The 27497-nt window shown below is 43.8% G+C and overlaps 1 protein-coding gene and 1 long non-coding RNA gene across 6 annotated transcripts in view; both read left to right on the forward strand.

Moving 5' to 3' along the window:
* LOC131137546 (cholecystokinin receptor-like) overlaps positions 1–13647 on the forward strand; it is a 65516-nt gene extending 51869 nt beyond the window's left edge. For 2 of the 5 annotated variants that reach the window (XM_058085645.2, XM_078797633.1), the window contains 2 exons: positions 3614–3744; positions 6088–13647. In XM_058085645.2, the coding sequence (XP_057941628.1) occupies positions 3614–3744; positions 6088–6650 (694 nt within the window). In that variant the 3' untranslated portion in view covers positions 6651–13647. Of the gene's footprint in view, positions 1–3613; positions 3745–3935; positions 5153–6087 lie in introns of those variants that run through there. The other 3 variants (XM_078797634.1, XM_058085647.2, XM_058085646.2) reach the window with 3 other exon arrangements.
* Positions 13648–15364: 1717 nt separating this feature from the next.
* LOC144901941 (uncharacterized) lies at positions 15365–19020 on the forward strand. Its single transcript, XR_013630139.1, has 3 exons — positions 15365–15842; positions 16222–16280; positions 17290–19020. It is a non-coding gene; the product is annotated as an uncharacterized LOC144901941 (long non-coding RNA).
* Positions 19021–27497: the final 8477 nt, after the last annotated feature.

Below are 27497 nucleotides of genomic sequence, written 5' to 3' on the forward strand. Positions count from 1 at the left end.
TGCACACACACATGCACATTGTGGCCTGCTGGAGCTCATTTTGCGGGGCTCTGGCAGTGTTCCCCCTTGCACAAAGGAGGAGGTATATCGGTCCTGCTGCTGGGTTGTTGTCCTTACATGGACTCCTCCACATCACCTGATGTACTGGCCTGTCTCCTGGTAGCGCCTCCATGCTCTGGACACTACGCTGACAGACACAGCAAACCTTCTTGCCATCCAGGATGCTGTGCCACCATGTCATCATACAGGCACATCGTGTCATACAGGCCTGTCATACAGGCACATGGAGGCCACACCCACTACTGAGCCTCATTTTTACTTGTTTAAAGCATCAAAGTTGGATCCAACATCAAAGTTGGATCAGCGTGGGGTATGTTTTTCCATTTTCATTTTGACTATAACTCCAAATCCAGACCCCCATGGGTTGATACGTTTGATTTTCATTGATCATTTTTGGGTGATTTTGTTGTCAGCACATTCAACTATGGAAAGAATCAAGTATTTAATTTCATTCATTCAGATCTACAACGTGTTACTTCAGTGCTCCCGTAATTTTTTGAGCAGTATGTATATATATACACACATATATATAACAGCAGATTTTTTATTACTATTTTTCTTTATTATTAGCATATTAGCTCTTAAACTGGCCCACAAAATCCAAAATGTGAGCGAGTGAGACCTCTCATACTAACATGTTTTTGTATGTATGTATATATATATATATATATATATATATATATATACACCGATTTATATATACCGAGTTTAAGAGCTAATATGCTAATAATAAAGAAAAATAGTAATAAAAAATCTGCTTGCTGACTGTATTGTTTTAAATAATGGCCCATAGCTCCCAAATTGATATCTTTTTACATAAAATTGGATGTAATTAATTATATAATTGTAGTTGCACATGGAATCGTTGACCACAAAGAGATTTCCCCTATTTATTATAAATAAAAACTTATTTCTATCTCAGATTAAATGCAATTAATTGTGAGTGATTTTATTATATATTATTATCTATTATATATATTAGGCTCTCAATAGATTAAAATATTTGATTGCTGTTAATCACATATATTTTTTATTACATATAATTAAATATATTATATATATATATATATATAATATATATATTGTTTGTCTATATGTGCCCTGAGATTGGTTGGCCACCAGTCCAAGGTGTACCCTGCCTCTCTCCCAAAGACAGCTGGAAACAGGCTCCAGGATCCTTGTGAAGATAACCGGTAGAAAATGAATGACAGAATGAATATACCATCAAGACCAAGTGGCAAGGCACATGGTCCTGATGGTATACGGTATATGGAGGTATGGAAGTGTCCAATAGATTCACACTCCTCCCTGGTAAGGTCTATTCAAGGGTTCTGGAGAGGAGGAACCGCCCTATAGTTGAATCTCAGATTCAAGAGGAGCAGTGTGGTTTATGTCCTGGTTGTGGAACTATTGGCCAGCTCTACACACAGGATCCTTGAGGGTGCATGGCAGTTTGCCCAACCAGTCTACATGTGTTTTGTGTATGGGGTATCTGACCAGCTAATTCTGCTGTTCGTTCCCTGTATGACCGGTCAATGCGAATCTGGTTCGCATTGCAGTAAGTAGTAAGTCGGACCCGTTTACAGTGAGGGTTGGACTCCACAAGGGCTGCCCTTTGTCACCTATTCTGTTCATCACTTTTATGGACGGAATAGCTAGGCGCAGTCAGGGCATTGAGGGGTTTTAGTTTGGTGGCTGGCCGATTGGAGGAGTTTAAGTACCTCAGGGTCTTGTTCACGAGTGGGGGCGGGCCTGATCAACAGGTGAATTGGTGTGGCATCTGCAGTGATGCGGTCTCTACATCGGTTCGTTGTGGTGAAGAGAGAGCTAAGCCGAAAGGCAAAGATCTCAATTTACCAGACTATCTACGTTCCTACTCTCACCTATGGTCAAGAGCTTTGGGTAGTGATCGAAAGGACAAGATCGTGGGTACAGGCGGCCAAAATTAGTTTTCTCCGCAGGGTGGCTGGGCTCCCCCTTAGAGATAAGGTGAGAAGCACTGTCATCCGGGAGAGACTCAGAGTAGAACCACTGCTCCTCCGCATTGAGAGGAGCCAGATGAGGTGGCTTGGGCATCTGGGTAGGGGAGGTGTTCCGGGCACGTCCAACCGGTAGAAGACCTCGGGGAAGACCCAAGACACGTTGGAGGGACTATGTCTCCCAACTGACCTGGGAACGCCTTGGGATCCGCCAGGAGGACCAGGACGAAGTGGCCGGGGAGAGGGAAGTCTGGGCCTCCCTGCTTAAGCTGCTGCCCCCGCGACCCGGCCTCAGATAAGCGGTAGAAGATGGATGAATGGATGGATGGAAATGTCCAATAGGATCTTAGGTGGTGAGAAGATGCCTCAGGAATGGATAAGTGTGTTGGTGCCCATTTTTAAGAACAAGGGTGATGTGCAGAGCTGTGGCAGCTACAGAGGTATAAAGCTAATGAACCATACCATGAAGTTATGGAAAGAGTAGTTGAAGCTAGACTAAGGACAGAAGTCAGCATCTGTGAGCAGCAGTATTGTTTTATGCCAAAAAAGAGTACTACAGATGCAGTATCTGCTATAATAGATGTTAATAGAGAAGTACAGAGAAGGTCAGAGGAAGCTGCATTGTGTCTTTGTAGATCTGGAGAAAGCCTATGACGGGTGCCTAGAGAGGAACTGTGGTATTGTATGAGAAAGTCTGGAGTGACAGAGAAGTATGTTCAAGTGGTGCAGAACATGTATGAGGACTGTAAGACAGGGGTAAGATGTGCTGGAGGTGGGACAGAAGAGTTCAAAGTGGAGGTGGGACTGCATCAGGGATCAGCTCTGAGCCCCTTCTTGTTTGCTATGGTGATGGACAGGCTGACAGATGAGCTTAGACAAGAATCTCAATGGACTATGATTTTTGCAGATGACATGGGGATTTGTAGTGAGAGTAGGAAACAGGATCCCTCATTGGGAGTGATTAGGATGGATAGGATCAGGAACGAGTGCATCAGAGGGACATTAAATATGAGATGGTTGGGTTGTCTCGAGGAGAGATGAATTGAGAGGTGAATTTATTGGTAGAAGAATTCTGTGTTTAGAGCTGCCAGGTAGGAGTCAAAGAGGAAGACCAAAGAGGAGGTTTATGGATGTAGTGAAGGAGGACATGAGGATAGTTGGTGTGGCGACCCCTGAAGGGAAAAGCCAAAAGAGAAGAAGAAGAAGACATATAGTAATTTGATCAATCCAAATCAATTACAGACTTATAAAATAATGTACAGTCTCAAGACCAGCTTTAAGATTAACCTGCCCATTACAGGTTAAATCACACCCACTTTTGGTTATGCCCCACACACTACAGATACAAATACTTTAGGTGGGTGAACAGGTACAGATACAGATAGTGGTGTACTCGTTCATCTCTACTAAACATCTCCAGCAAATTCAAAGACAGTATGGATTAGCTTTTCCATGCGTTTTGTCTCTATATTGTACTTGAAGCTGTACTTGAAGGCAATAAAACCTGAAATAAATATTTGCTTTATTCTGTCTTTTCCTCCTTTTCTCCCTTTTTTATTCTGGCTTTCTTACAGGTATGTGCTACTGCTCTTTATTTTGTTCTTCATTCCTGGAGTGGTGATGGCTGTAGCCTACGGTCTCATCTCCAGAGAACTCTTCCGCGGCATGCAGTTTGAAATGAAGCAGAATAACACAGAGACTACTGGTGAGAAAATTGTTGTGGTCACCTTGGCTGCATGATTAACCATAAACCGTCATCAAGTAAAACTTCATGGTCTAGTTAGTTAAAACTTAGTGCTCTACTCCAGGGACATTTCTTCAAGCCAAGATCCTAATGTACACGATAATTTATTGAAATACCATCCATCCATTTTCCTTCTCTTATCCGGGTCCAAGTCGCAGGGACAGCAGTCTCAGTAGGGAAGTCCAGACTTCCTCGTCCCCAGCCAGCTCCTCCAGCTCCACCAGAAGCGTTCCCAGGCCAGTTGTGAGACATAATCCCTCCAACATGTTCTAGGTCTGCCCCGGGGCCTTCTCCCGGCTGGACATGCATTGGAACACCTAATCAGGGAGATGTTCGGGAGGCATACGGATGAGATGCTGGCGCCTCTTGATGTAAAGGAGCAGCAGGCCCTCCGGGAGGACTGAGCTCCTCACACTAGGGCAGTGCATCTCTATTATTTTCATCATGGCCCATCAAGGCTGTGATTGTCAACCACTGTGCCGTGGCACACTAGTGTGCTGTGAGAAAATTATCCAATATCATTTATTTTCTAATGAACCTTGATTAATAATTTTCTGCAAATATTATGTCATTGTCGAGTGTCCGTGGTGTAAAGACAAGTGGAGCAATGTAATATTTGTGCGTGTGGCAACACAAAGCCGATCGCCTCATTCCTCCAATAGACTTAGTGACGCACATGAGATGGTTAGTAGGGCTGGGACGACGCGAACTGCACGTCAATGCGTCATCACTCAGAATCAAAACATGGCGGCGGTTGCCGCAGCATCAAGTAGTGTGGGAGAAGAAAATATCTCGCAATAGGATGTCAAAAGTATGTGAGTACCCTTAAAAGGTAACGATTCGGTGGTCTGTGACCTGTGCGTACCATAGAAGCACTACTGTAATGCACCAGCACCCGGGAGCTGCTTGTGTGGAGGAGAAGACACCATACCTTTTCAACTTTTTTTTCTTTCCTTGTTTGCAATGATTAACCCCGTCATTCATCCAAACCGCACCACATAACTTGTGTGCCAATCTCGCACACACACACCTGAGCAGATGCGCACAAGCACGGGTGAGGGTGGTGGTGGAAAGCATGAGGGAAAGACAAAGTGCTCTTGCAGGAACACACACAGCTGCTTTTTTTTTAAATGTATTTTATGTTTATATTTTGATTCAGATTGTGTTATATATAGTTTACAGTATCATTTATTGGAAGAAAGTTAAATTTATAATTTTTATTATTATAGGATTCCTATAGTATAGTTAGTTAATTTTGTAACTTGTTAATAAAAATATATTGGAAAGAAGAAATTTGTGTTTTATTCATGGCAATTCCAAAAACGTGCTAGGTTAATTGGCCATTCCAAATTGTCCATATGTATGAATGTGGGTGTTTGTCTATATATGCCCTGTAATTGGCTGGCCACCAGTCCAGGGTGTACCCCACCTCTCACCCAAAGACAGCTGGGATAGGCTCCAGCATACCGGCGACCCTCGTGAGGATAAGCGGTGGAAAATGAATGAATGAATGAATGAATGCTACATACGTCAAATTATGGGGAGATAATTGATAATCAAATCGAAATTGAATCAAATCGGATTTAAAAATGAATCGTTAGATGAATCAATGCATCGGAAAACAATTTTCTAGATTAATCTATTGCAAAAATAATCGTTTAACCCAGCGCTAGTGGTTAGTCATGTGCCACAAGATTTTTCCAATGTAAAAAACGTGCTGTTGCTCAAAAAAGGTTGAAAATCTCTGCCCAAAGGGACAATTTGTAGGTGCAGCCTCATCCCAGAAGCTTCACACTCAGATACAAACCTTCCTACCAAACACTGAAGGTCACAGTCCGATGACGCTATCAAGAGGCCACTAAACTGGACTCCCTTGATGCCTTAGCTGTACTTGGAAATTCTGTGAACAGAATTGATGACAAAGGGTAGGCTTGGCGGATGCCAACGTTCCCCGGAAACAGGCTTGACTGTTGGCAATGCCAACCAGGCTGTATCCATCAAACCCAAATAAAACTTTAACAATATAGTTCTTGGCATTCAACTAGTATGTATGCTTAGTTTGACACTGAACTAGAAGCAATATCCATCCATCCGTCCTGTACCTCTTGTCCGTATTAGCATAATGACCTGGAGGCTCATGGACTTGAGCTGACATCAGCTGGCGAGAGGTGGGGTACCCTGGACTTACAGCCAGACAATCGCAGGAACAACCAGTCACACTCACATCCACACCTTTTCATAGCTTTGTAGAAAAATTATTCAGGTAATTTGGTTATATTAATCAAACTGCCACTTCTTTCACAGAGCTGAAAAATGGGGCTGTAGCAGTGCAGCCAAATGATGGTGATGATGGTTGTTACATTCAGGTTTCCAAAAAGCCCTCTTCAACCGTGGAGCTTCCCACCCTCTCGTCAAGTGCTGCTCAACCCAAGACTGAGCGTGCTCGCAGCAACACCTCTGAGGCCAAATTACAAGGAAAGAAGCGTGTCATTCGGATGTTGATGGTAATTGTGGCTCTTTTCTTCATCTGCTGGATGCCTCTGTACTTCGCAAACACCTGGAAGGCTTTTGACCTAAGGTCAGCCTCCAAAGCCCTCTCAGGGGCACCAATTTCTTTCATACATCTGCTGTCCTACACTTCCGCCTGTGTCAATCCTGTCATATACTGCTTTATGAACACCCGCTTCCGCAAGGCCCTGCTATCCACTTTTGCCTGCTGCTGTCGCCACCACCTCTGCCGCAAGTGCTGGTGGTTTAAAAAACAAGAAGCAGGAAGAGACGATGGCACCACCGCCACTACCATGGGGGCGACAATGGCTACCTCTGTCTCAAAGTACAGCTACACTACTGTCAGCACCACAGCCTGATGACCCTTCATAAGAGTGCCATGTTAGTACTGGGCAGTCATTTACAGTCCTTTACCTTTCATTCATCATATTCGTATGTTTTGAATAATGTGCTGACTAATGCAGCTGCCCTTTGCATTTTGCCCCTTATGTTCTGAGTGCATGTTGCAGAATGTGAGCCAGTACAGCACTTTTGTTGAATTGTCAAGTGCCAGAGCTCTTTTATTTGATTTTATTTACAATATAATGTTGTGTTATAAATTATTAATAAAGACCATATAGTAATTGCACCAAAACATGATCCTGGCTACACTAAATCCGATTAACTTTAGTAGGGTTACCCAGGCTTTTTCTCAAGTTTGTCTTATTTTGTTTTTGGTTGGCATTGTGTATTTATTATTTACCATTATTTATTACTGGTGTTGTATCTTAAAACAGTCAATCTCGGTTAGTGTCATTCCAGAAGGTCCCGTCTCGAGCTGAAACATACTCCAACTAAATACCTTTTTCCTATTAATGTAAATATACAAAACCAAAAACATGTTACAGTTGAACATATATTACATATAAGTGAGAAATGAAAGGGATAAATTAACATTTAAGGTTACTTGTACTTTCCTTGCAGATGTGATTGCCAAAGACAGCAATGTGGCAGTAAGATCAAAATAATTTTACACAGTGGTGTTTCTCAACTCAGGTCTCTGCTTTTGTTTTGAGCACGGTTGCAAAATAAGCCATAATGGACACAGAAATTTGATACCACACGATTCACACAAAGGTGAAGTCCATGTTGATCTCGTTGCCACGTCGACGGTCTTGTCAAGAATCATGTCTTCAATGAAGGTAAAAATAACCCTAAATGTTCCTTTAACTCTTTCATTTGTTATTCATATGCATGTCACATTGTTTATTGCATGTAAAACTTAAAAAATGTGTTTTCTGTTAACATTCTTGAGACTTGTGGTGTACTGTTAGTTAGCAAATAGGGTCAACTGTGAGGAGACTGCTTCAGTCCATAGATGGTTTGCATACCAGGTGCTCCTGCCCTGGTTTTATGTAGCCCTCTGGTTGCTCCATGTATATTTCCTCTTTCAGGTGTCCATTAATGAATGCAGTAACAACATCCAGCTAGTGCACATGCAGGTCATTTTGAGCAGCAAATGACAGTAATGTACGAATAGAGCTGAATCATACCACTGGTAAAAATGTTTCATCATAGTCAGTGCCATACAACTTTGAGTAGCCCTTGGCAACAAGCTTGCACTTGTATCGTTCCACTCTTCCATCACTATGATGCTTGACTTTGAACACCCATCTTGATCCTAGTGCCTTTCTGTCTCTTGGTAAGTCCACTAAGTCCTATGTTTCATTTTCAATTAGAGACTCATATTCCAAGTCAGCCGCTACTTGCCACCTACTTTGCATCAGGACTCTTCATTGCCTGTTTCAGTGAGAGTGGTTCTGTCAACATGTTGGCATAATGATCAACAGTCACTACATCAGCGTACTCATCGTATACAAATCTTTTTGGAGCATGTCTGATTCTGTCACTTTTTCTGTCAGTGCTCTCGACAGCGACCTCATCATCTCGCGTTTCACTCTCAGCTGGTGTCAGTTATCTCGTTCTCTGTGCAGGGTACTTTCACTTCTTGCTTCCAGTTAAAGTTTGATGCATCAAGGACGACATCACAACGGATTAGAATCCTCTTTTTGTCTTCATCATACAGTCGATAGCCTTTGGCATTGTTTGCATATCGAAGTTTCACAGCCTTTTTGTCCAGCTTTTTTCTTTCTTCATCTGGTGCATGTGCATAAGCAATACAGCCAAACACTTTCATGTGACTCACATCAGGTTTTTTGCCACACCATCTCTGATATGGTGTTTCTCCCTTCAGAACAGAAGTGGGTAGCCTGTTCTGTATGTAGGCTGCTGTGGCCTACAGCCTCTGCCCAAAACATCTTTGGTAACTTTGCATGAGACAGCATGCTCCTCGCTGCTTCAACTAGTGTTCTATTTTTCCGTTCAGCAACACCATTTTGCTGTGGTGAGGGGGGGTACAGTCATTTCATGGTGGGTGCCTTGAGTCTTCAAATATTCTTGAAATTCTTTTGAGGTGTACTCACCGCCATTGTCTGTTCTCAGCCTTGAGATGCTTTGCCCACAGTCATTTGTGAAAGTTTTCTCAAATTCCTTGAATTTGCATCGCACTTCAGTCTTTTGTCTCATGAAGTATGCTTTACAGTACCTTGAGTAGCCACCTATGAAGGTGACAAAATATTTTGACCCACTTATAGATTCCGTCTGCATTGGACCACAGACATCACTATGAATCAGCTGCATCCTTTCCTCAGAACGTATTTCTCCAATCGACTTGAATGGCTTTTTAGCCAGTTTGCTTTCAACACATCCTTCACAGAAGGGCACCTCTTTATCTGCAGAGAAGTCCAGTCCCTTCACCAGACCTTTTAATTCCTTCAGCTTGGTAGTGTGTCCAAGGTGCTGGTGCCACAAACTAGCAGCTACTGATGCACTGTGAAAGACAGATTCACTTCCTTCCACGTCCAGCTGATATAGTCCATCAGCTCGTTGTGTTCCCATTCCTTTCAGAGTTCCATCTTTTCCACGAATGTAGCAGCGAGACCTCTTGAACTGAACTGTATTTCCTTTTTCGGTAGCAGCTCCCACTGAGAACAAATTTCCAGACAATTTTGGAACATGCAGCACATCATACATTGTGACATTTTTTGCATCACTTGACTTGAAAGTCCTCTTCATGTTGACATTTCCAATTCCTAGTGCGTCAACCACCCTGCCGTCACCGAGTTTCACTGACTGTGCTTTTGAGAACTGCTGGTATTCCTGAAGACTTTCTTGATGACATGTCATGTGCTTTGATTTTGATCTTTCCCACACTTATAGCATCTCCACGTGCTTTGTCCTGCTGCTCCCACTGCTTTGGAGACATCCTGCACATTTCCACGTAATTGTGACGACATTGCTGCTGCACCACTTGACGTAGCACCACTGTTATCATTAGCATTAACTCGCTTTTGTTCTTCATTGATCAGTGCTTGCTGAACAATCTTCAGTGTCAGGTTGTCAATCTTTGTTTCAAGTGCAGTGACGATAGTTGCATAACTTGGTGGCAAACTTCCCAAAAGTGTCACAATTTGGTCCTCCTCTTCAATGACAGATTCTATTGCTGCTAATTGATCCGTTAGCTCCTTCATTCGTTTAAGATGCTCAGTTAAATCATCTCCTTCTTTCATCTCACATCTGAAGTATTTCTTCAGAAATAATTTGTTTGCCAAAGTGTCTCTCTCAAAATGGCCTTTCAACATAGTCCATGCTTCTTTAGGAGTCTGGCAGCTGGTTATCAGATACAACTGTGGTGTACTTACATTCAGCACCAACATAGAGAATGCTTTTTCTCTTCCTTTTGTAAACTCAGCATGTGCTGCTGTGTTAGCATCTCCGGGTAGCACGTCTTGCTCCGTTAGCATGCCCCACAGTCCTTTAGCCTTTAGCAAGTGCTCCATCTGAAACTTCCATGTTGCCCAATTCTCTGGTCCGCTTAGCCTGTCCATAAACAGCTTGTCTTCCATTGTGAATTTCCACAACACCGTATTCCATGGACTTCAGCTTGCGACGCTCTGGGCCCATAACCTGTACTTTTTAGTTTTAATAAGCTTTATTGCAGACAGCAACAACGTGAACACAACATGCCAAAAAGAAAACAGAAACTGATGTAACACAGGAAGTGCAGAGGTCGAACAAGCAGCGGTAGACCAGCTGCGCCTCTATTTATGAAAGTACTCTATATACCAACAGAAAATGTACTCAAACTGTGTCAAAACTTTGGTGTACATTTTTAATAATGGGATCCCTTTTGGGAAGGTTCACTAGTTTTCCATGCTTCGCCATTTGTGGATAATGGCTCTCACGGTGGTTCACTGGAGTCCCAAAGCTTCAGAAGTGGCTTTTTTCCCCTTAATAATCAAAAGTTTCATTTAAGAACTGCATTTTGTGTTCATTTGTTTTGTCATCGACTAATATTCACATTTGTTTGATGACCTAAAGCATTTTAGTGTGGCAAGCGTACAAAAAGAAAATCAGGAAGGAGGGCAAACACTTTTTCACACCGCTGACACAGAAAAGGCACAATATACCTGTGAATATCCTCATTCATCCAGGTCAATGAATTCTTAGGACACAGAATCGATCGCAACTGGACTGGTCAGGTTACCTTACAAGATCTTTTGCCTCACATCCGAGCAGGGTAAAGAGTTGTCACATTTGGACTCACTGGCGTTTGTCCCATCTAGTCTGTGAACATGAACTGGTGAGGCCTGCTTCAATTACAGGCAAAACATCTTCTAAGACAATCTGAACAACAAAGTTGCGACCAATTCAATGCCCTGAGAACAACGCCCCCAAAAAAACATTAAAAACTCATTTGCTCCATGCACGTTATTTGGTCATGTACTGTAAATTTAAAAAAGGGGTGGTTCAAAAAGCAGTTTGTCCAACATATGAACTGTTTGGAAAAGTATTTTGCTCTATAAGCAGGACATTACAATTTAGATGTATGTAAGTATGTTTCCTGTACAACCTACACAATTGGACAAAATTGTTGGTACCCCTCAGTTAAAGAAAGAAAATTCCACAATTCTCACTGAAATCACTTGACATTTACCAAAGTAACAATAAATAAAAACTTTTTGAAAATTAAACAATCAGCCTTCGCTTTTGAATGGTTGATTAACATTCATTCATTAATTCATTCATTTTCTACCACTTATCCTCACGAGGATCGCGGGGGTGCTGGAGCCTATCCCAGCTGTCTTCGGGCGAGAGGCGGGGTACACACAGGACTGGTCGCCAGCCAATCACAGGGCGGTTGATTAACATAATTATTTAAACAAATAAACTAATCAAAGTCTGGACAAAAATGACAGTACCTCTTCAAAAGATTGAAAATAATTTGACCAGAGCCACATGATTATCTCACGTGTGTCCTTTAATTGACATCATAGGTGTCTTCAAACTCATGATCTGTCATAATCAGTCTGCCAATTTAAAGGGTGACAAATGGTCACTTTGCTGTTTGGTGACAAGGTGTGTACCACACTGAACATGGACAACAGAAACCAAAGGCAAGAATTGTCCCAGGACATTCGAAAGAAAATTATAGACGAACATCTGAAAGGTAAAGGCTATAAGACCATCTCTAAGCAGCTTGGAGTTCCTGTGACAAGAATGGGACATATTATTCAGAAGTCTAAGGTCCACGGGACAGTAGCCAACCTCCCTGGACGTGGCCCCAAGAGGAAAATTGATGACAAATTGAAGAGATGGATAGTTCAAATTCCATCCAAAGAGCCCAGAACAACCTCCACAGATTGTAAAGGTGAACTTCAAGGCCAAGGTACATCAGTGACAGATCGCACCATTGGTCGTTGTTTGAGTCAAAGTGGACTTCATGGGAGACGACCGAGAAGGACACCACTGTTGAAAGCATACAATCATAAAAAAGCGAGACTGGAATTTGCGAAAATGCATGTTGACAAGCCGCAGAGCTTCTGGGAGAATGTTCTATGGACAGATGAGTCAAAACTGGAGCTTCTTGGTGAGGCACATCAACTGAATGCTCATAGACTGAAAAATCAAGCCTACGTACAAAGAAAAGAACACTGTCCCTACTGGGAAAGACGGAGGAGGCTCAGTTATGTTTTGGGGCTACTTTGCTGCATCTGGCACAGGGTGTCTTGAAGTTGTGAAGGTACAATAAAATCTCACGACTATCAAGGCATTCTGAAGAGAAATGTGCTGCCTCGTGTCAGAAAGCTTGGTCTCAGTCGCAGGTCATGGGTTTTTCAACAGGACAACGATCCAAAACACAACCAAAAGCACCCAAGAATGCCTAAGAGAAAAGCGTAGGACTATTCTGAAGTGGCCCTCTATGATACCAGATCTGAATCCCATTGAACATCTGTGGAAGGAGATGAAACATGCCATCTGGTGAAGACACCCGTCTAACCTGAGACAACTGGAGCAGTTTGCTCCCGAGGAGTGGGCCAAAATACCTGTTGACCGTTGCAGAAGGATCATTGACACTTACAGAAATCGTTTCATTGCAGTGATCTTCTCAAAGGGTTGTGCAACAAAATATTAAGTTATGGGTACCATCATTTTTGTCCAGGCCTGTTTCATTAATTTGTTTTTTTAAATAATTATGTTAATCAACAATTCAAAAGTGATGGCTGATTTTGATTGTTTAATTCTCAATAAATTATTACATTATTACATTTATTGTTACTTTTGTAAGTTTCAAGTAAATTCAGTGAGAATTGTGGGATTACCTCACTTTTTGTGATTACCGTTAATTTCTGGAATGAGTGCAGCTGAATATACGTATATCGTACCCACTAAATTTAAAGAGAATAAAAGATTTGTGTCCATAAGCCGCCATAAGTGTCTACTTTGTAACTTGGGATATTTAGTACACAGAAATTGACTTACAAGATATTTTGTTTCACATCCGAGCAGGGTAAAGAGCTGTCCCATTTGGACTCACTGGCGTTACACAGAGATGTTTTTTTAAATGAATACTTTTTTTCGAAACTGTGCCAAACATTGCGAGGGGCAAGTGATACATTTGGTTAAACAGCAGCCTACACCAAGGAGGAAGAGTCTTGAACTTGTTCTGTCATGTTTACCTCTATTATTTATTTATTTCTTTATTATCACACTGATTGTTTGTATACAGTATGTACACGTCTACCAAAGCTTCTATGTATTTTAATTTGTATTTGTCACATCTGGTTCCTGCTTGTGTCATGTGGTAATAGTGCACAATTTGTGCTGTTGAAACTGTGTTTCAATGTGTCATGTTACTGTGACATTTTGTTGTAGTATATGTAAGGTTATAGTTGTCATTAATGCTTTATGCTTTCTAGTTTTCCATGGTTTAGGTTCATAAATTGTTCAATTAATATAATAAATATTGGGAAGATACTGGATTGTCAGTGGATTTGTCGCGGTGCGGTGTAGCTCTGGATTGCTGACACAGAGGCAAGTGAGGTTGCTTGCACAATTTATTCAGTCCAAAGGGGTATAACAAAAGCGATGGTCACAAAAGGGTGCACCCTGGAGAACAAGCTAAAGAATCTAAACCATACAATCAATCAATCAAACTTTATTTGTAGAGCACTTTTCATACATAGACTGTAGCACAAAGTGCTTTACATGTTAAAAAAGAAAGACAACAAGACACATATACACACACACTCGCACATACACTGTAAAACCTAGTAGCACATCTTTTTAAACCACTTAAGTTAATTAGACTTGATTCTTGAAAAAAATTACACTCACTTAAAATGAATTGAATATACTTAAACAATAACAATTGTTTTAATAACTCTTTCATTTTTAGTTCATTTAAAGTTACAGAAGGTTTCAAGTAGATGTTAACAAACCTATTTAGTTAGATAAACTCATCTTCTCTGATTTTATTTTAATTTTTGAGCGAGTTCTGTGAAACCTGTTGGAACCTGTTTGCACCTGTTCACCCTCACATCTTCAGCAGCACGGTACCCACACGAGGAGCACAGCTGAATTATTTCAGTTTTATCAAGAAAAATCAGAAGGCTTCAGAAATCTGAAGCGACTTCTTCACTTTTGCTGAGGCCAGCGGCGAATGGACCTTGATGTCTTGTCTATGGTAAGAACAACTTTTAAAGTTTTTCCCCCGCATTCAGTGGGGGAAAGACCACTGCTTAAGTTCCTTTTAAGGGTAAGTTAGCCAATTAACATTTCTCAGAACAGAAAAGTAATTGTCTGCACACTTTTGGTATTTCTTAACTATCATCTCCAAACCGAGTCAGATTGCCAAATAAAAATGTTGCCTGATGAATGAAGTTGTTCTAGTATTGCTAGCAAACGTTCGTCGTAGCTAATGTTAGTTTATTAAAATGAGGCTTTCCAAAGAATTCTATTTTTCCGGCAATTTTAAAGAGTGAAGTTGTTGGCCGCTATCGCTAGCAAACTTTCGTCGCAGCTAAAGTTAGTAAATTAAACCGTGGCTTTCCACAGAATTATATTTTTCGGCAGCTTAAAACGTGAAGTTGATGACTAGCTTGGTGGCTCTAGTTAACGTTCGTCATATCGAACTTAATTAAACCGGTGTTTTCACAAGAGTATATTTTCGGATTTTGTTTCCTTAACCTGTGTAACAGATGTAATTGCTAGCAACCTGTGTACTGTTCAAAACAAGCAAACATTGAGGGCATGCATTTTGCCGTTGGCATGTTTTTATGCACGGGAGTATGTGCTGCTTTGCCTGAATTCAAAGAAATCAGGAACATTCTTCCTATTGGAAGTGAGATCTTGTTTTTGCTGAAAAGCTATAAGACATGGTACATTGAGCATCTACGATCTTATAAGCTAACAGATGATCAAAGCAAGGGCCATACAGTGAAGTGTGTGTGCCAGATAACTGACCAGATACCTTTGTTTGCCTACAAAGTTTAAGGCCAACTCATTCTCATCACTAAACATTTCATTTCAGAGTTGAAGTAAAAGAGCAACATTTCATCCAGCAGCTGCCCTGTCTTCTGACCTGAATGACACACATTTCTAAGAACTGTCTTGGATATTCCTGGCAATACCTTTAAAGGGTAATTTTTCATTTTCCAATTTTGATTTGTAACAAAGCTAGAGGAAAGCTATTTGACAATGTGCTAACCTCTGGAATGTTTTTTTTTATTTGTTTTTGAAGAAAACTATACTACTTTTGTTTTTTGCCTTTTAGTATTGCAGATTTTCTTAAAACAGTGCTAATGGAAACAAGAGATTGAAACTCAGGGTCATTCTTGATTATGTAAATGCAGAGAGGCTTATTTTGCCGTCCCATCCTGAGAGCGTAAATGCCCTAATATATGACGTTAAAAATATGTTGAACTTGACTTATGACTTGCGCCTTCAACTTTCTTCCAAATTACCATCAAGGACAGACTAAGGACACACTGGAGACACAGAGACTCGAGATGGTGGAGCAGTTTAAGAAAATGTCCATGGAGAAAGATATGGTTCTCATTCATTGACATATGCAGCAGACCTTTGCGCTGAAGCGGGAAGAAATAGTACATTCAGACCCTCCCCTGATTGATGTTGTTGCAAGATGGCCTGCACTCTTCTGTCAAGCCCAGGTGGGTAAAAATATAAGACTGTCTATTTTGTCTACATAAGTCTATCATAAGTTTAAAATTGAGATGCAGGACTTTTTCATTGTGTAATGGGTACTGTAAAAAAAAGCCTGTCTCTTTTTGAATTCCATTACTGTGAATTCCATCACATCACCAATCAGAATCTTCCCTACTCCTCCTTTACTGCTCACGACAAGCACACATCTCAGATTCTAAAGCTCTACCAAATGAAGAAAATCTGATGTTTCGGTGAAAGGTTACAAGCTCTTACATGACAATCAGGTACAGCTACTCCCATACAATAAATTAATGATAAAATCTGATTGTTGCATTCGCAGTCTAGCTTCACATGTTCACATCTTGTCCTTTTTGTGTACTTTAGGACAAGAACAACATTGCAGAAGCCCTGGCTGGCCTCCCGCTGTACCTAAAACTTGCCAGGTATTTTTCTCATATACATTTGGGATTTCTTTAATCAAAGTTGATCACATGTCATTGGTAATCACATATTGTAAGAAATAAAATCCTTACAGAAATCCTGTCTTGAAGCAGATGTAAGTTTCAAGGGATAGTTGGGATTTTTTTTATTACATGAAGTTGTATGACATCATCAGCAGTGGAGTGCATCAACAGTCACCTACCCCCCACTTGGTCCCTTGAGCAGAGTTCTGGTCAGATTTTGGTGAGGCAGACTGTAGTTCCAGTTAGTTGGTGGGGCCACTTAAGTAAAGAGTTTGACTTTTCAAAGCAATATGGCTTCAAAAGAGTAATACCGTTGCTAACAAAAACGTCATACCTCTCAGTCTCTCTGTGTTATTTTCTCTCCGTTTGTATCACTACGAGTATTTGCCTGTCCATCTTGCGTCGCTGCAGTCTTCATCCACTGTGGAACCAAACTCAACAATGGACAGGTGACCGTGTGAAGGGATACATATATAATGCCGAGCAATTTGTGAGTTTTGATTCTTTTGAGGAGGCATTTTTGTGATGCAAATGTAATACTCTTTTGAACGCATATTGTTATGAGCATCCAAACTCTTTACTTAAGTAACCCCACCAACTAACCAGAACTATGTTCCTCTTCACCAAAATCCAACCAGAACACCGCCCACAGGACAAAGTGGGGGGTAAGTCACGTGTGATGAGGTTGTCATACAACCTCATGTTAAAAAAATCCTAACCACCCCTATAAAGTCTGTGAATAGCCCGAAAGTTTCTTTGTGTCTCTTTTTTGAAAAGAGAGAAGCCTTACTACATTGCAATTTCCTCAAGGATAAAGTCATTTTTATTTTGATTAAATTATTTGTATTTGATATAAGATAACCAATTCTTAACTTGCAGTCTGCGAGCACAACATTTAAACCGTTTTAAAAATCAGCAGGATTATGTACTGAATATTTCCTGTCAATGCTTGAATAAATATGATGGGTGAACATTTTCTACTTTGCAGGATAAAGAGGCACCCCACGGTGAAGCAGTGGCTGGGCTGACTGTGGTCAGTGAGGATGAGGTGCCAGCTGGGATAAATTTTGAAACACACCATGTGTCCATCGTTCTCAAGGGTCAGGTTGTAATGTCTCTCAGATCTTGGCCTGATGCGGTTTGGAAAAATGCAAATTTGTTTGGACTGATTTATGCTCTCCATTGAACTACTCTGAGAAGCTGAATGGGTTTTTTGAGTTTATCCAGGTTGTCCTCTTAAACCTTGATGATGGTAGAAAGTAGCTGAAACTAAAGTTGCAGGCCTTAAAAAAAATGAGCTAATTGGTAAAAGCTGTACCTGTATGTTGAACCAAGCGCCTCACAAGTCCCTTGAGTAGCTGTTGTTTTGAATATTATGCTTTTCCAGATTGTTTATTGCATTTTCAATTTCCAATTTGAAAAAAGATATTTCAGTACATTTCTACATTTTCAAACTTCCACCAGTCAGTCTCATTTTGACAACAATCTAAGTTATATGTTTGAGTTTCAAGTTTTGACAGTTATTCTCGAAAATAATATGGTCTTGTAATTTCAGTTGAGAAGTCTACACAAGGATTGAAATTTCTGGAAATGTCTTTAGTAATATAGAATTACTTCAGGGCTCTACGTTAAAAACAAAAATGACTTGCCCATGGGGAATCCTTAAGGTGAGAACTACTTGCCCGAACTTGCCCCATGTAAAATGAAAAGACTGCCATAATGATATCATATATCAATATATGCTGATAATTCATCAGATAATAGTACTGATGCATTGTATTTGGAAGAATGTCTGAAAAATTGTGGAGATGTATGTTAACATGGCAAGCCATACTACCTTACACATCGTAGTCGTAGTAAGCAGTGATATTTATAAGTTGTGCACCACAATGAAACATTTGACACATTTGTGTACTAGTAAAGTGTTTTTAATCCAGAAAAAATGCTCAATGGTCAAACAATAATTTGTGAAGCAAAGGTGAGAAAAATACACAGAGAAATTGAACCGCTAGATTTTGTAGCTTGTGCAAAATCAGCACTTGGTATTGGATCTAATGGGTGGTGTTTCATTGTGACCACTTCAAATTGTCACAGCAATGTGATTCACTCACCTGTGCCATCATTTGATTTGCTGCCGCTAATAAAATACTTGTTTAGGAGGCCCTGTTTCATCACTTTTTGGTGTTTTCCTTCACAAGTTGTTGAAGAATTCGACCATGTTGGCAGGGACGCCATGATAGATGTTTTCATAGTCAAACGATCGCTGATTGGTTGATCGCGAACAAGAACGGGTGTGGGTAAAACGCGGATTGTGGATTACGGACCGCGGTCTAAATAAACGATTCTGATTGGTCCATTTCAAGATTTGCAAGGATTGCTTTGCAAATTCCCACCGGAATTACACAGTCCGTGTTTTACCAACACCCAACAAGAACCGCTTTAAAAAAACTCTTGGCAGTATGGCATGCCAAAGTACACTTGCCCGACAGGAATATTAATGATTGGATTTACTTGCCCGAATTTTGTTTTAACTTGCCCCGGCCCATCGGTACATCGTTATTGTCGAGCCCTGTACTTGGTTTGGTAGTTTTGTGTGGATCGGCTTACTTTTCAGGGTGAGAAATCAAGCAGTTTGTTTCTGCTTGATTTCACATTTTAAGTGTGTTGCTGCCTCCCTTAATGCTTAAAGTCTTGTAGACTTAAACAGTCTATCTTCAATAAAAAATGCTTGTATTGTTTTAAAATAAATGGCAAATTTGTTTTAAATAATTGTCTCATTTGTGTTCATATTGTGACGAGTTTGTGGTAGGAACCGGGTTCGGATCCCAGGATGCAGAGGACACCGTGGTCAGTTGTAGTTCAAGTCTTTTAATTGGCTCTCGGGACAACGAGGGGGTAACAAAGGACAACGGCATGTAACGGGAAAGAAAAGATGCCGCGGGAAAAAAACCAGGAAATCAAAGTACCAACAGAGGTCGAGGGGGCCACAGGGCGTGCAGCAGGAGTAGTCCACGTCGACTGGAGGGCACCCGGGGTCGTCGATGTAACCGGAAGGTAAGAAGTGTGACCATATGGCGTGGAGACCAGAACAATAGCCAAGTGCCCTCCAGTCGCCACAGGTGGGTATAAATGGGGAAAATGGAATGAGGAACAGCTGTGGCACGTCCTGTGGCTCCTCCCAAAGTGGGAGTGGAGAACTCTAAAAAGGGACAACAGAATTAGTAAGCAATACTAACAAAGGAACCTGACAAGACCCAAGCTATAGGTGGCGCGTGACAGTATTCCCCCCCTCCATCAATGGACGCCACCTGGCGGACCTCCAGGCTTGTTGGGGAACCTGCGATAGAAATCAGATATGAGGGTCTTATCAATAATAAGTGATCTCGGGATCCACGATCGGTCCTCGGGACCGTAGCCCTCCCAGTCGATCAGAAACTGCGTTCCCCTGCCTCGTCGTCTTGCATCCAGGATGGATCTTACTGTGAACGCAGGGTGGCCGTCAACCTGCCGTGCGGGAGGTGGAGATGCAGGGGGGGGATTCAGGGCGGATGAAGCCACCGGAATACAGGGTGGCGTTTGATAGACGCTGGCAGTATAAGGTGTGCGGTCACTGGATTGATCATGTGTTTAATCTCGAATGGCCCAATGAATCTAGGCGACAGTTTCCTAGATTCTCCTGCCAGGGAGATGTTGCGGGATGCCAGCCATACCTTCTGGCCAGGTTTGTAGTTCGGGGCTGGTTTGCGGTGGCGGTTGGCCAGCCTCTGGTTACGCCTGGCGGTACGCGAGAGGGCGACCCTGGTGTTGCGCCAAACCCGGTGAGCCCGACGGAGGAAGGCAGCCAAGGAGGGGACTGTGCACTCGGGTTCCTGGGAGGGAAAGATGGGAGGTTGAAAGCCATGAACAACATGGAATGGCGAGAGGCCTGTCGCGGAGCAGACCAGGGTATTGTGGGCGTACTCTACCCAAGGGAGGTTGGTGGACCAGGAAGACGGACGCTGGTGACAAACACATCTCAAGGCTGCCCCCAAGTCCTGGTTAGCACGCTCGGATTGTCCGTTGGACTGGGGGTGGTAGCCTGATGACAGGCTGGGTCGGGCCCCCAGGGACTTGCAGAAAGCCCTCCAAGTGGCTGAAGAAAATTGAGGGCCTCTGTCAGACACTATGTCCTGTGGGATCCCGTGCAGGCGCACCACATGCAGGACCAAGAGTTTGGCTGTCTCCATTGAGGAGGGGAGCTTGCGGAGGGGGACGAAGTGTGTCAATTTGGAAAATCTGTCCACAATGGTCAGAATAACGGTAAAGCCACTAGATCGGGGTAATCCGGTAACAAAGTCCAAAGCGATATGGGTCCAGGGCCGGGACGGGACCGGAAGGGGTCGTAGCAATCCAGCAGGAGGCTGATGAGAAGATGTACTCCTGGCGCAAACTGAGCAGGCTGCGACAAAGCTCCTGGTGTCAGCATGAAGGGTAGGCCACCAGAACCGCTGAGCCAGGAGGAAGGCGGTCCGTCGATCCCCGGGGTGGCAGGCGATTTTAGAGGCGTGAGCCCACACCAGCACCTCGGGACGGAGTGCCGCCGGGACGAACAAGCGGTTAGTGGGGCATCCAGCTGGAGCGGGTGAGTCCTTGGCCGCCTCTGCTACGCGCCTCTCTACCTCCCATCGCAGGGCTCCTATGATTCGGGACTGTGGCAGGATGGTCTCTGGGGGGGAGTCCTCAACTGCGGGCGCAAACATCCTGGACAGGGCATCAGGCTTCCCATTGAGTGACCCCGGGCGAAAGGTGATGCAGAAGTCAAACCTGGTAAGGAAGAGGGCCCACCTTGCCTGCCGGGGATTAAGGCGGTGGGCAGAGCGGATGTAGGCCAGATTCCGATGGTCGGTGTAGATGGTAAAGGGGTGAGTGGCGCCCTCCAGCCAATGCCTCCATTCTTGTAAGGCCAGTACCACCGCCAGGAGCTCCCGATTCCCAATGTCATAATTACTCTCAGCCGGAGATAGACGACGGGAGAGGAAGGCACAGGGGTGCAGTTTCTGATCGGTGGTGGAGTGCTGGGATAGCACGGCCCCGACCCCAGAGTTGGAAGCGTCGACCTCGACAAAAAAAGGGAGAGGGGTTAGGATGTATCAGTACGGGAGCGGACGTAAACAGGGATTTGAGGCGCTGGAAGGCCTTTGTAGCCTCAGGAGGTCACAAAAAGGGTACCTTGGCTGAAGTAAGCTTATTCAAGGGTTCCGCCACCTTACTGAAGTTACGAATAAAACGACAGTAAAAGTTGGCGAACCCCAGGAACCTCTGCAACAGCTTCCTAGATGTAGGAGTAGGCCAGTTAACCACTGCCTGAACCTTGGCAGGGTCGGGTCTGAGTTGGCCTTTCTCCACTATAAACCCCAAGAAAGACACAGAGGAAGCATGAAATGTACACTTCTGGGGTTTGACAAATAGTCTGTTCTCCAGGAGTCTCTGGAGGACTAATCGGACCTGCTGGCGGTGTACCAAAACGGAGGGGGAAAAAATTAAAATATCATCCAGGTAAACGAACACGAAGCGGCCAATCATGTCCCGTAAGATATCATTTATCAGACATTGGAAGACGGCAGGGGCGTTAGTAAGGCCGAAGGGCATCACAAGGTATTCGAAATGCCCGAGTGGCGTATTAAAGGCCGTTTTCCACTCATCGCCCTCCCGGACACGCACCAGGTGATAGGCGCTACGTAGATCGAGCTTAGTAAAAATGGCGGCCTCGTGCAAGGAAGTAAAAGCAGAATTGAGAAGGGGAAGGGGATATTTATTCCTGACTGTGATTTTATTAAGGGCACGAAAGTCGATGCAGGGGCGTAGGGAGCCGTCTTTCTTTTTGACAAAGAAGAACCCTGCCGCGAGGGGGGAAGATGATGGTCGGATGTGACCGGCAGCGAGGGAGGTGGAGATGTACTCCTCGAGAGCGCGGTGTTCGGGTTGAGAGATATTGTATAAGCGTGATGCGGGGAGTGGTGACCCGGGAAGCAAATCAATGGCGCAGTCATAGGGACGGTGAGGCGGGAGGGTCATGGTCCGATCTTTGCGGAACACGTCACTAATGGAATGATACTCCCCTGGAACCAAGGACAGGTCAGGGTGGTCAATGGTGGTTAAGCCGACAGGAGGCGCGGGGGGTAAGGCGGCACGAAGACAACGGCTGTGACAATATGCGCTCCAGTTGGAAATAGTTAAAGTCTTCCAATCAAAGTTAGGACCGTGCTGGCGAAGCCAGGGGAGCCCAAGTACTAACGGCGCTGAGCGAGAGGGCATAAGAAAAAAATGTGTGACCTCTTGGTGATTACCCGACAGTAGTAAGGATAAGGTGCATGTCTGATGTGTAATACAAGCCAGGTGGCGCCCATCAAGCGAGCGGACATTCTTGTGGTGGACAAGTTCAACAGTGGGAATTTTAAGAGACTTGACCAGTCCGCTATCGATGAAGTTCTCATCTGCCCCGGAGTCAATTAATGCGGTGATAGGTGACGCTCCCCCCGCCCAGGGTATCGTACCTTCGACTTGAAGTCGACCCACCAGGGAGGATGACGCCGCCGGTGTGGTAGGGGCGGGGAGTGCCAGCAGCTGGGGAATATCCCCGGTGGAGGATGAGCGTTGACGTGCTGGGCGTACTGGGCAGCGGGAAATCACATGTGTGGGGCTCCCGCAGTACAGGCACAACCGCAGGCGTAGCCGGCGACTCCTCTCCGCCGGCGAAAGGCGGCTGGCTCCCAGCTGCATGGGGACGACACCCCCGATGTCGTCAGATGGAGCTCCGCAACTAGAGGAGGGAGGAAGGAGCGGAGCCGGAAGAGCCCCGGGAGGTGGAGATGGGAGCCGGCGTGTTGGTAGGAGAGGCTCCGCCCTCCGCTGCGCGCTGCGCTCCCGCAGCCGGTTGTCAAGGCTAATGGATAGCGAGATCAGCTCCTCCAGCGTCTGCGTCTCATCCCGAGCGGCCATCTCGTCCTGCACACGTTGGCTGAGGCTCGCCCGGTACGCGCTTCGCAGCGCCTTGTCATTCCAGCCGCTCTCTGCCGCCAGGATACAGAAGGAGATTGAGTGGTCGGCCACCGATGCGCCGTCCTGCCGAATCACGAGGAGGCAGCTGCCTGCCTCTCTCTCTCTCACCGGATGGTCGAATACGCTCCGGAGTTCCACAATAAACAGAGGTAGGCTGGCGCACAGTTCGGGTTTCACCTCACATACCGACATCGCCCAGCTTGCCGCACGTCCCGCTAGCAAGCTGAGCATGTACGCCACCTTGGCTGCTTCCGTGGCATATGTATGAGGCTGTTGTGCAAATATGAGGGAGCACTGGTGGATGAACAGCCGGCATTGTCCGAAATCCCCTTCGTACCTCATAGGGTGGGGGATACTGGGCTCCCGGGGGAAGTAATTGGGAGACGACGCGCCAGCCGCGCTTCCAGCGGCATGTGGAAGAGGATCTGGCGTGGAGGTAGCGGGCCTGCTTGACAGCTGCGCATGTAGCTCCCTAACGAGTGTGGTTAGCTCGTTAAGGGTTTGCTCATGATGGCTAATTCGCTGGCCGTGGGCTCTGAGGGCTTGTCGCACCCCGTCGTCCTCCGCGGGATCCATACCTGACTTGGCTATTCTGTGACGAGTTTGTGGTAGGAACCGGGTTCGGATCCCAGGGTGCAGAGGACACCGTGGTCAGTTGTAGTTCAAGTCTTTTAATTGGCTCTCGGGACAACGAGGGGGTAACAAAGGACAACGGCATGTAACGGGAAAGAAAAGATGCCGCGGGAAAAAAAACAGGAAATCAGAGTACCAACAGAGGTCGAGGGGGCCACAGGGCGTGCAGCAGGAATAGTCCACGTCGACTGGAGGGCACCCGGGGTCGTCGATGTAACCGGAAGGTAAGAAGTGTGACCATATGGCGTGGAGACCAGAACAATAGCCAAGTGCCCTCCAGTCGCCACAGGTGGGTATAAATGGGGAAAATGGAATGACGAACAGCTGTGGCACGTCCTGTGGCTCCTCCCAAAGTGGGAGTGGAGAAATCTAAAAAGGGACAACAGAATTAGTAAGCAATACTAACAAAGGAACCAGACAAGACCCAAGCTACCGAATCATAGATCAGGTGGCGCGTGACACATATAACTTAAACAGTTTAAGGCAATCGGTTTCCTTAAATGAAGTGAGTAATCACTACTGCAAAGCATTATGTTTATACCACTAGAATGAGGTGAGTACACTTGAACAAAGCGAGCTAAACTTGTGCCTTTAGATTCGAGTTAACAAGACATGTTTGAGTTTATAGTACTCAAACAATACTATCTGAATTATTTATTTAGCTTAAGTAATGCTAACTTTAAATTTAGTCTTTTTAGCTTAAACAATGGGTTGCTTTGACTTAACTGAAAAACAATGTTCTACTGAGTTAATAAACTTAAATGATTTAAGGCAATCTGTTTCCTCAAACCATTTGAGTTCAACTAACTTGTCAGATTTTACAGTGTACATAGACACACACACATAAGAAGTTTGTTTGCCTGAGTACAGAGGAACCAGTTCAGGAAGCACTGCCATGTGCGCTGGGGGCTGCCCACGGCCCAGGCCATAATGCCGCAACTCAGGGGCCCACCACACCAAAAGGGAGACAGGCGACCCACTGTGCTGCAGTGGGGCACCGCCACAGAGATCCCAGCCACCCCAGTCGGTAAGCCCCACAAGAGGAGAGAACAGCCCCCAGCGCAGAGAGCCCTCACTGAGGAATCACTGGATATATGGGATAAAAAATATAAAAACGTAAAAAATAAGAATATAGAAAGTATATATAGAAATAATGACATAAAAACTAAAATATATAAGAACATTGATAAAACCTAAAATAAGCATGTGTAAAAATATAAAAACATTTGGTTAAGATCCAAAACAAAAGGTATAGGGTATAAAATAACCATTAGATTAAAGTCAAGTTCAAAGGTTAAAAAAAGAGTATACTAAGAGCATGAGTTAAAAGCCAAATTAAATAGGTGGGTCTTGAGCCTATTTTTTTAAATCTCAACATTCTCTACGGCCCTCAGGTCCTCCGGCAGGCTCACAGAGAGAGTCCTCACAAAAAGAGTTTGTTGGAGTGTGCTGGAATTTGCTGGAATCCGGATTTATTAAACGGTCAATGGTGTGAAAAAGGATTTTGAGATTGTTTTTGTGAGATGAGATTATTCTGCTAAAATTGACATTTCTTGCATTTCTCAGCGCTTTATAATTTTTTTTTAATTGCTCACGGTATATCTGGTAGTTTACTGTTAATTTGTTTTTCCTCCATTTTCTCTCTGCCACCCTGCAGTTTCTCTTCAGTTTTTTTATTTCTTCATTTCTCCACAGTGTAGTATGTTTAGTTGGGACTTGCTTTAAAACCAATGGAGCAACAATGTCGATGGCTGTCTTTAATTTACTGTAAAATCATCAACAGTAAAATCACAGGGTGCAGGTAAAGAAACTGGAAGATGTTTGTCTAAAATGTCAATAAAATTTGCAGCCACTTCAGAGATAATATAGCGCTTCCTGACAGTTCTCACAGTTTGAAGGCTGAAGGTGAAGGCTGCTGAGCGTGCATATGGAGACAGAGTCGCGCATGTAGGAAACACAGTAGCAGCACATGGGAACTCGGAGTCGAGAATGAGGAATAATCCAGCATTCCCCAGCTGTCAGCAGTCAGCCTACATAGAGGGTGAAGGTGACCAATCTCAGGTGCGTTCAGCAGACCCTGTGTTACTGACTGGACAGTAACACAGCGTCTGCAACGAAAAGCAAAACAGGGAGGAGACAGAGGAACCAGGCAAGGGCAGGAGCGTCACAATATTTGTTTTATTCATAAATCCTAAAGTATGTGGTTTGACTCAGAATCCTGAACAGCCTTTTGCAAATTCAAATTGTACAATTCATAAAAAGTCAGGCATTATCAACTTATCAGTACAAAGGGCTGCATTGACACCGACAATGATGAAAGAGAACCAGCATGTTTGATGGCGAAATTGACACCATAACAGAGGCGCTGCCAGGAGGACTACCTAACGACAACAGACTCCGCAAATGAGAGAGAGAACCGGCAATTTTTCATGGCGAAATTGGCGCGATGATGGTAGCGGTGCCAGGAGGACTACCAATGAGAGAGAACATGCATGTTTGATGGTGAAATTGACACAGGAAGTGCCGGGTGAGTTACACACCATAAGTTTAATGGACTATCCAACAACTACAGACTCTGACAATGTTGAGAAAGAACCGGCATGTTTAGTGGGCAAAACTGACGTGAACATGGAGGAAGCGCCTGGCGAGTGGAGCTTGGGCGAAGGTACCTTCTATAATTGTATTGGCTGAGTGTATTGTTAAAAAGTAGAATAACTAAACTCACTGTTGCATGAAGTGCAGGGGGGTGGTAGATTCAGTAATTCACTCTGGAACTCTTCAAGTTGAGGGCTAACAAAAGCCTGAAAACACCAAAAATTTTTCAAAATAAAAACAAATTAGACAAACATCATTTTACTAACTACTGACTAGTGGCCTTATTGCCACAATTTTAAAAAAAATATCAAGAAACTATTCAATAACATTGGACAAATGTATTAATAAGAATGAATTGCTAGCAGAAAGTAAAATAGAGATACAAACTGAAGGTGATTATTAATTCTATTGTTTATTATACTCATCTCACAGTTTGGCTTGATACACCCACATGCTCGGATAGAGACAACACTTAGTCGCGGAACACATCAGACTGATTACTTTATTATAACCCATTTACTGGTTTAGTTACACACAGACATGGAACAAAGAGTGTCTGTGCAAAGCAGACACGCACCCCCATGAGTTACAGGATGGGAAAGATATCTCTTGCAGTTTGTTTACAGGTCAGGAGGTCACCAACGGCATCCACCTACACGAGGATTGGGGGCCCTTCTGCGTCTGGACAACATATGCCGCTGTTCAGGGTAGTGGCAACTTCTTACTGGCCGGCGGATGCCACATCTGCACAATCTGAAAGAAGGAGAGAAGGGGCTTTTTGCAGCTGCTCTGATCTAAGACCCACTTAGATGGTGGGCTGGACAGGGACTGTGATAAGCCCAGACGTCTGTATTAGATTTGTGGTGTCAGGAATAAATTTGGGGCATATTCTATCTTGGTTTGTGTATTGATCTCTCCCACCCTCTATTC

The sequence above is a fragment of the Doryrhamphus excisus genome, linkage group LG17, assembly GCF_037039965.1.
Source record: "Doryrhamphus excisus strain RoL-2023G ecotype Guam linkage group LG17, RoL_Dexc_Guam_v1.1, whole genome shotgun sequence".
Taxonomy (NCBI): domain Eukaryota; kingdom Metazoa; phylum Chordata; class Actinopteri; order Syngnathiformes; family Syngnathidae; genus Doryrhamphus; species Doryrhamphus excisus.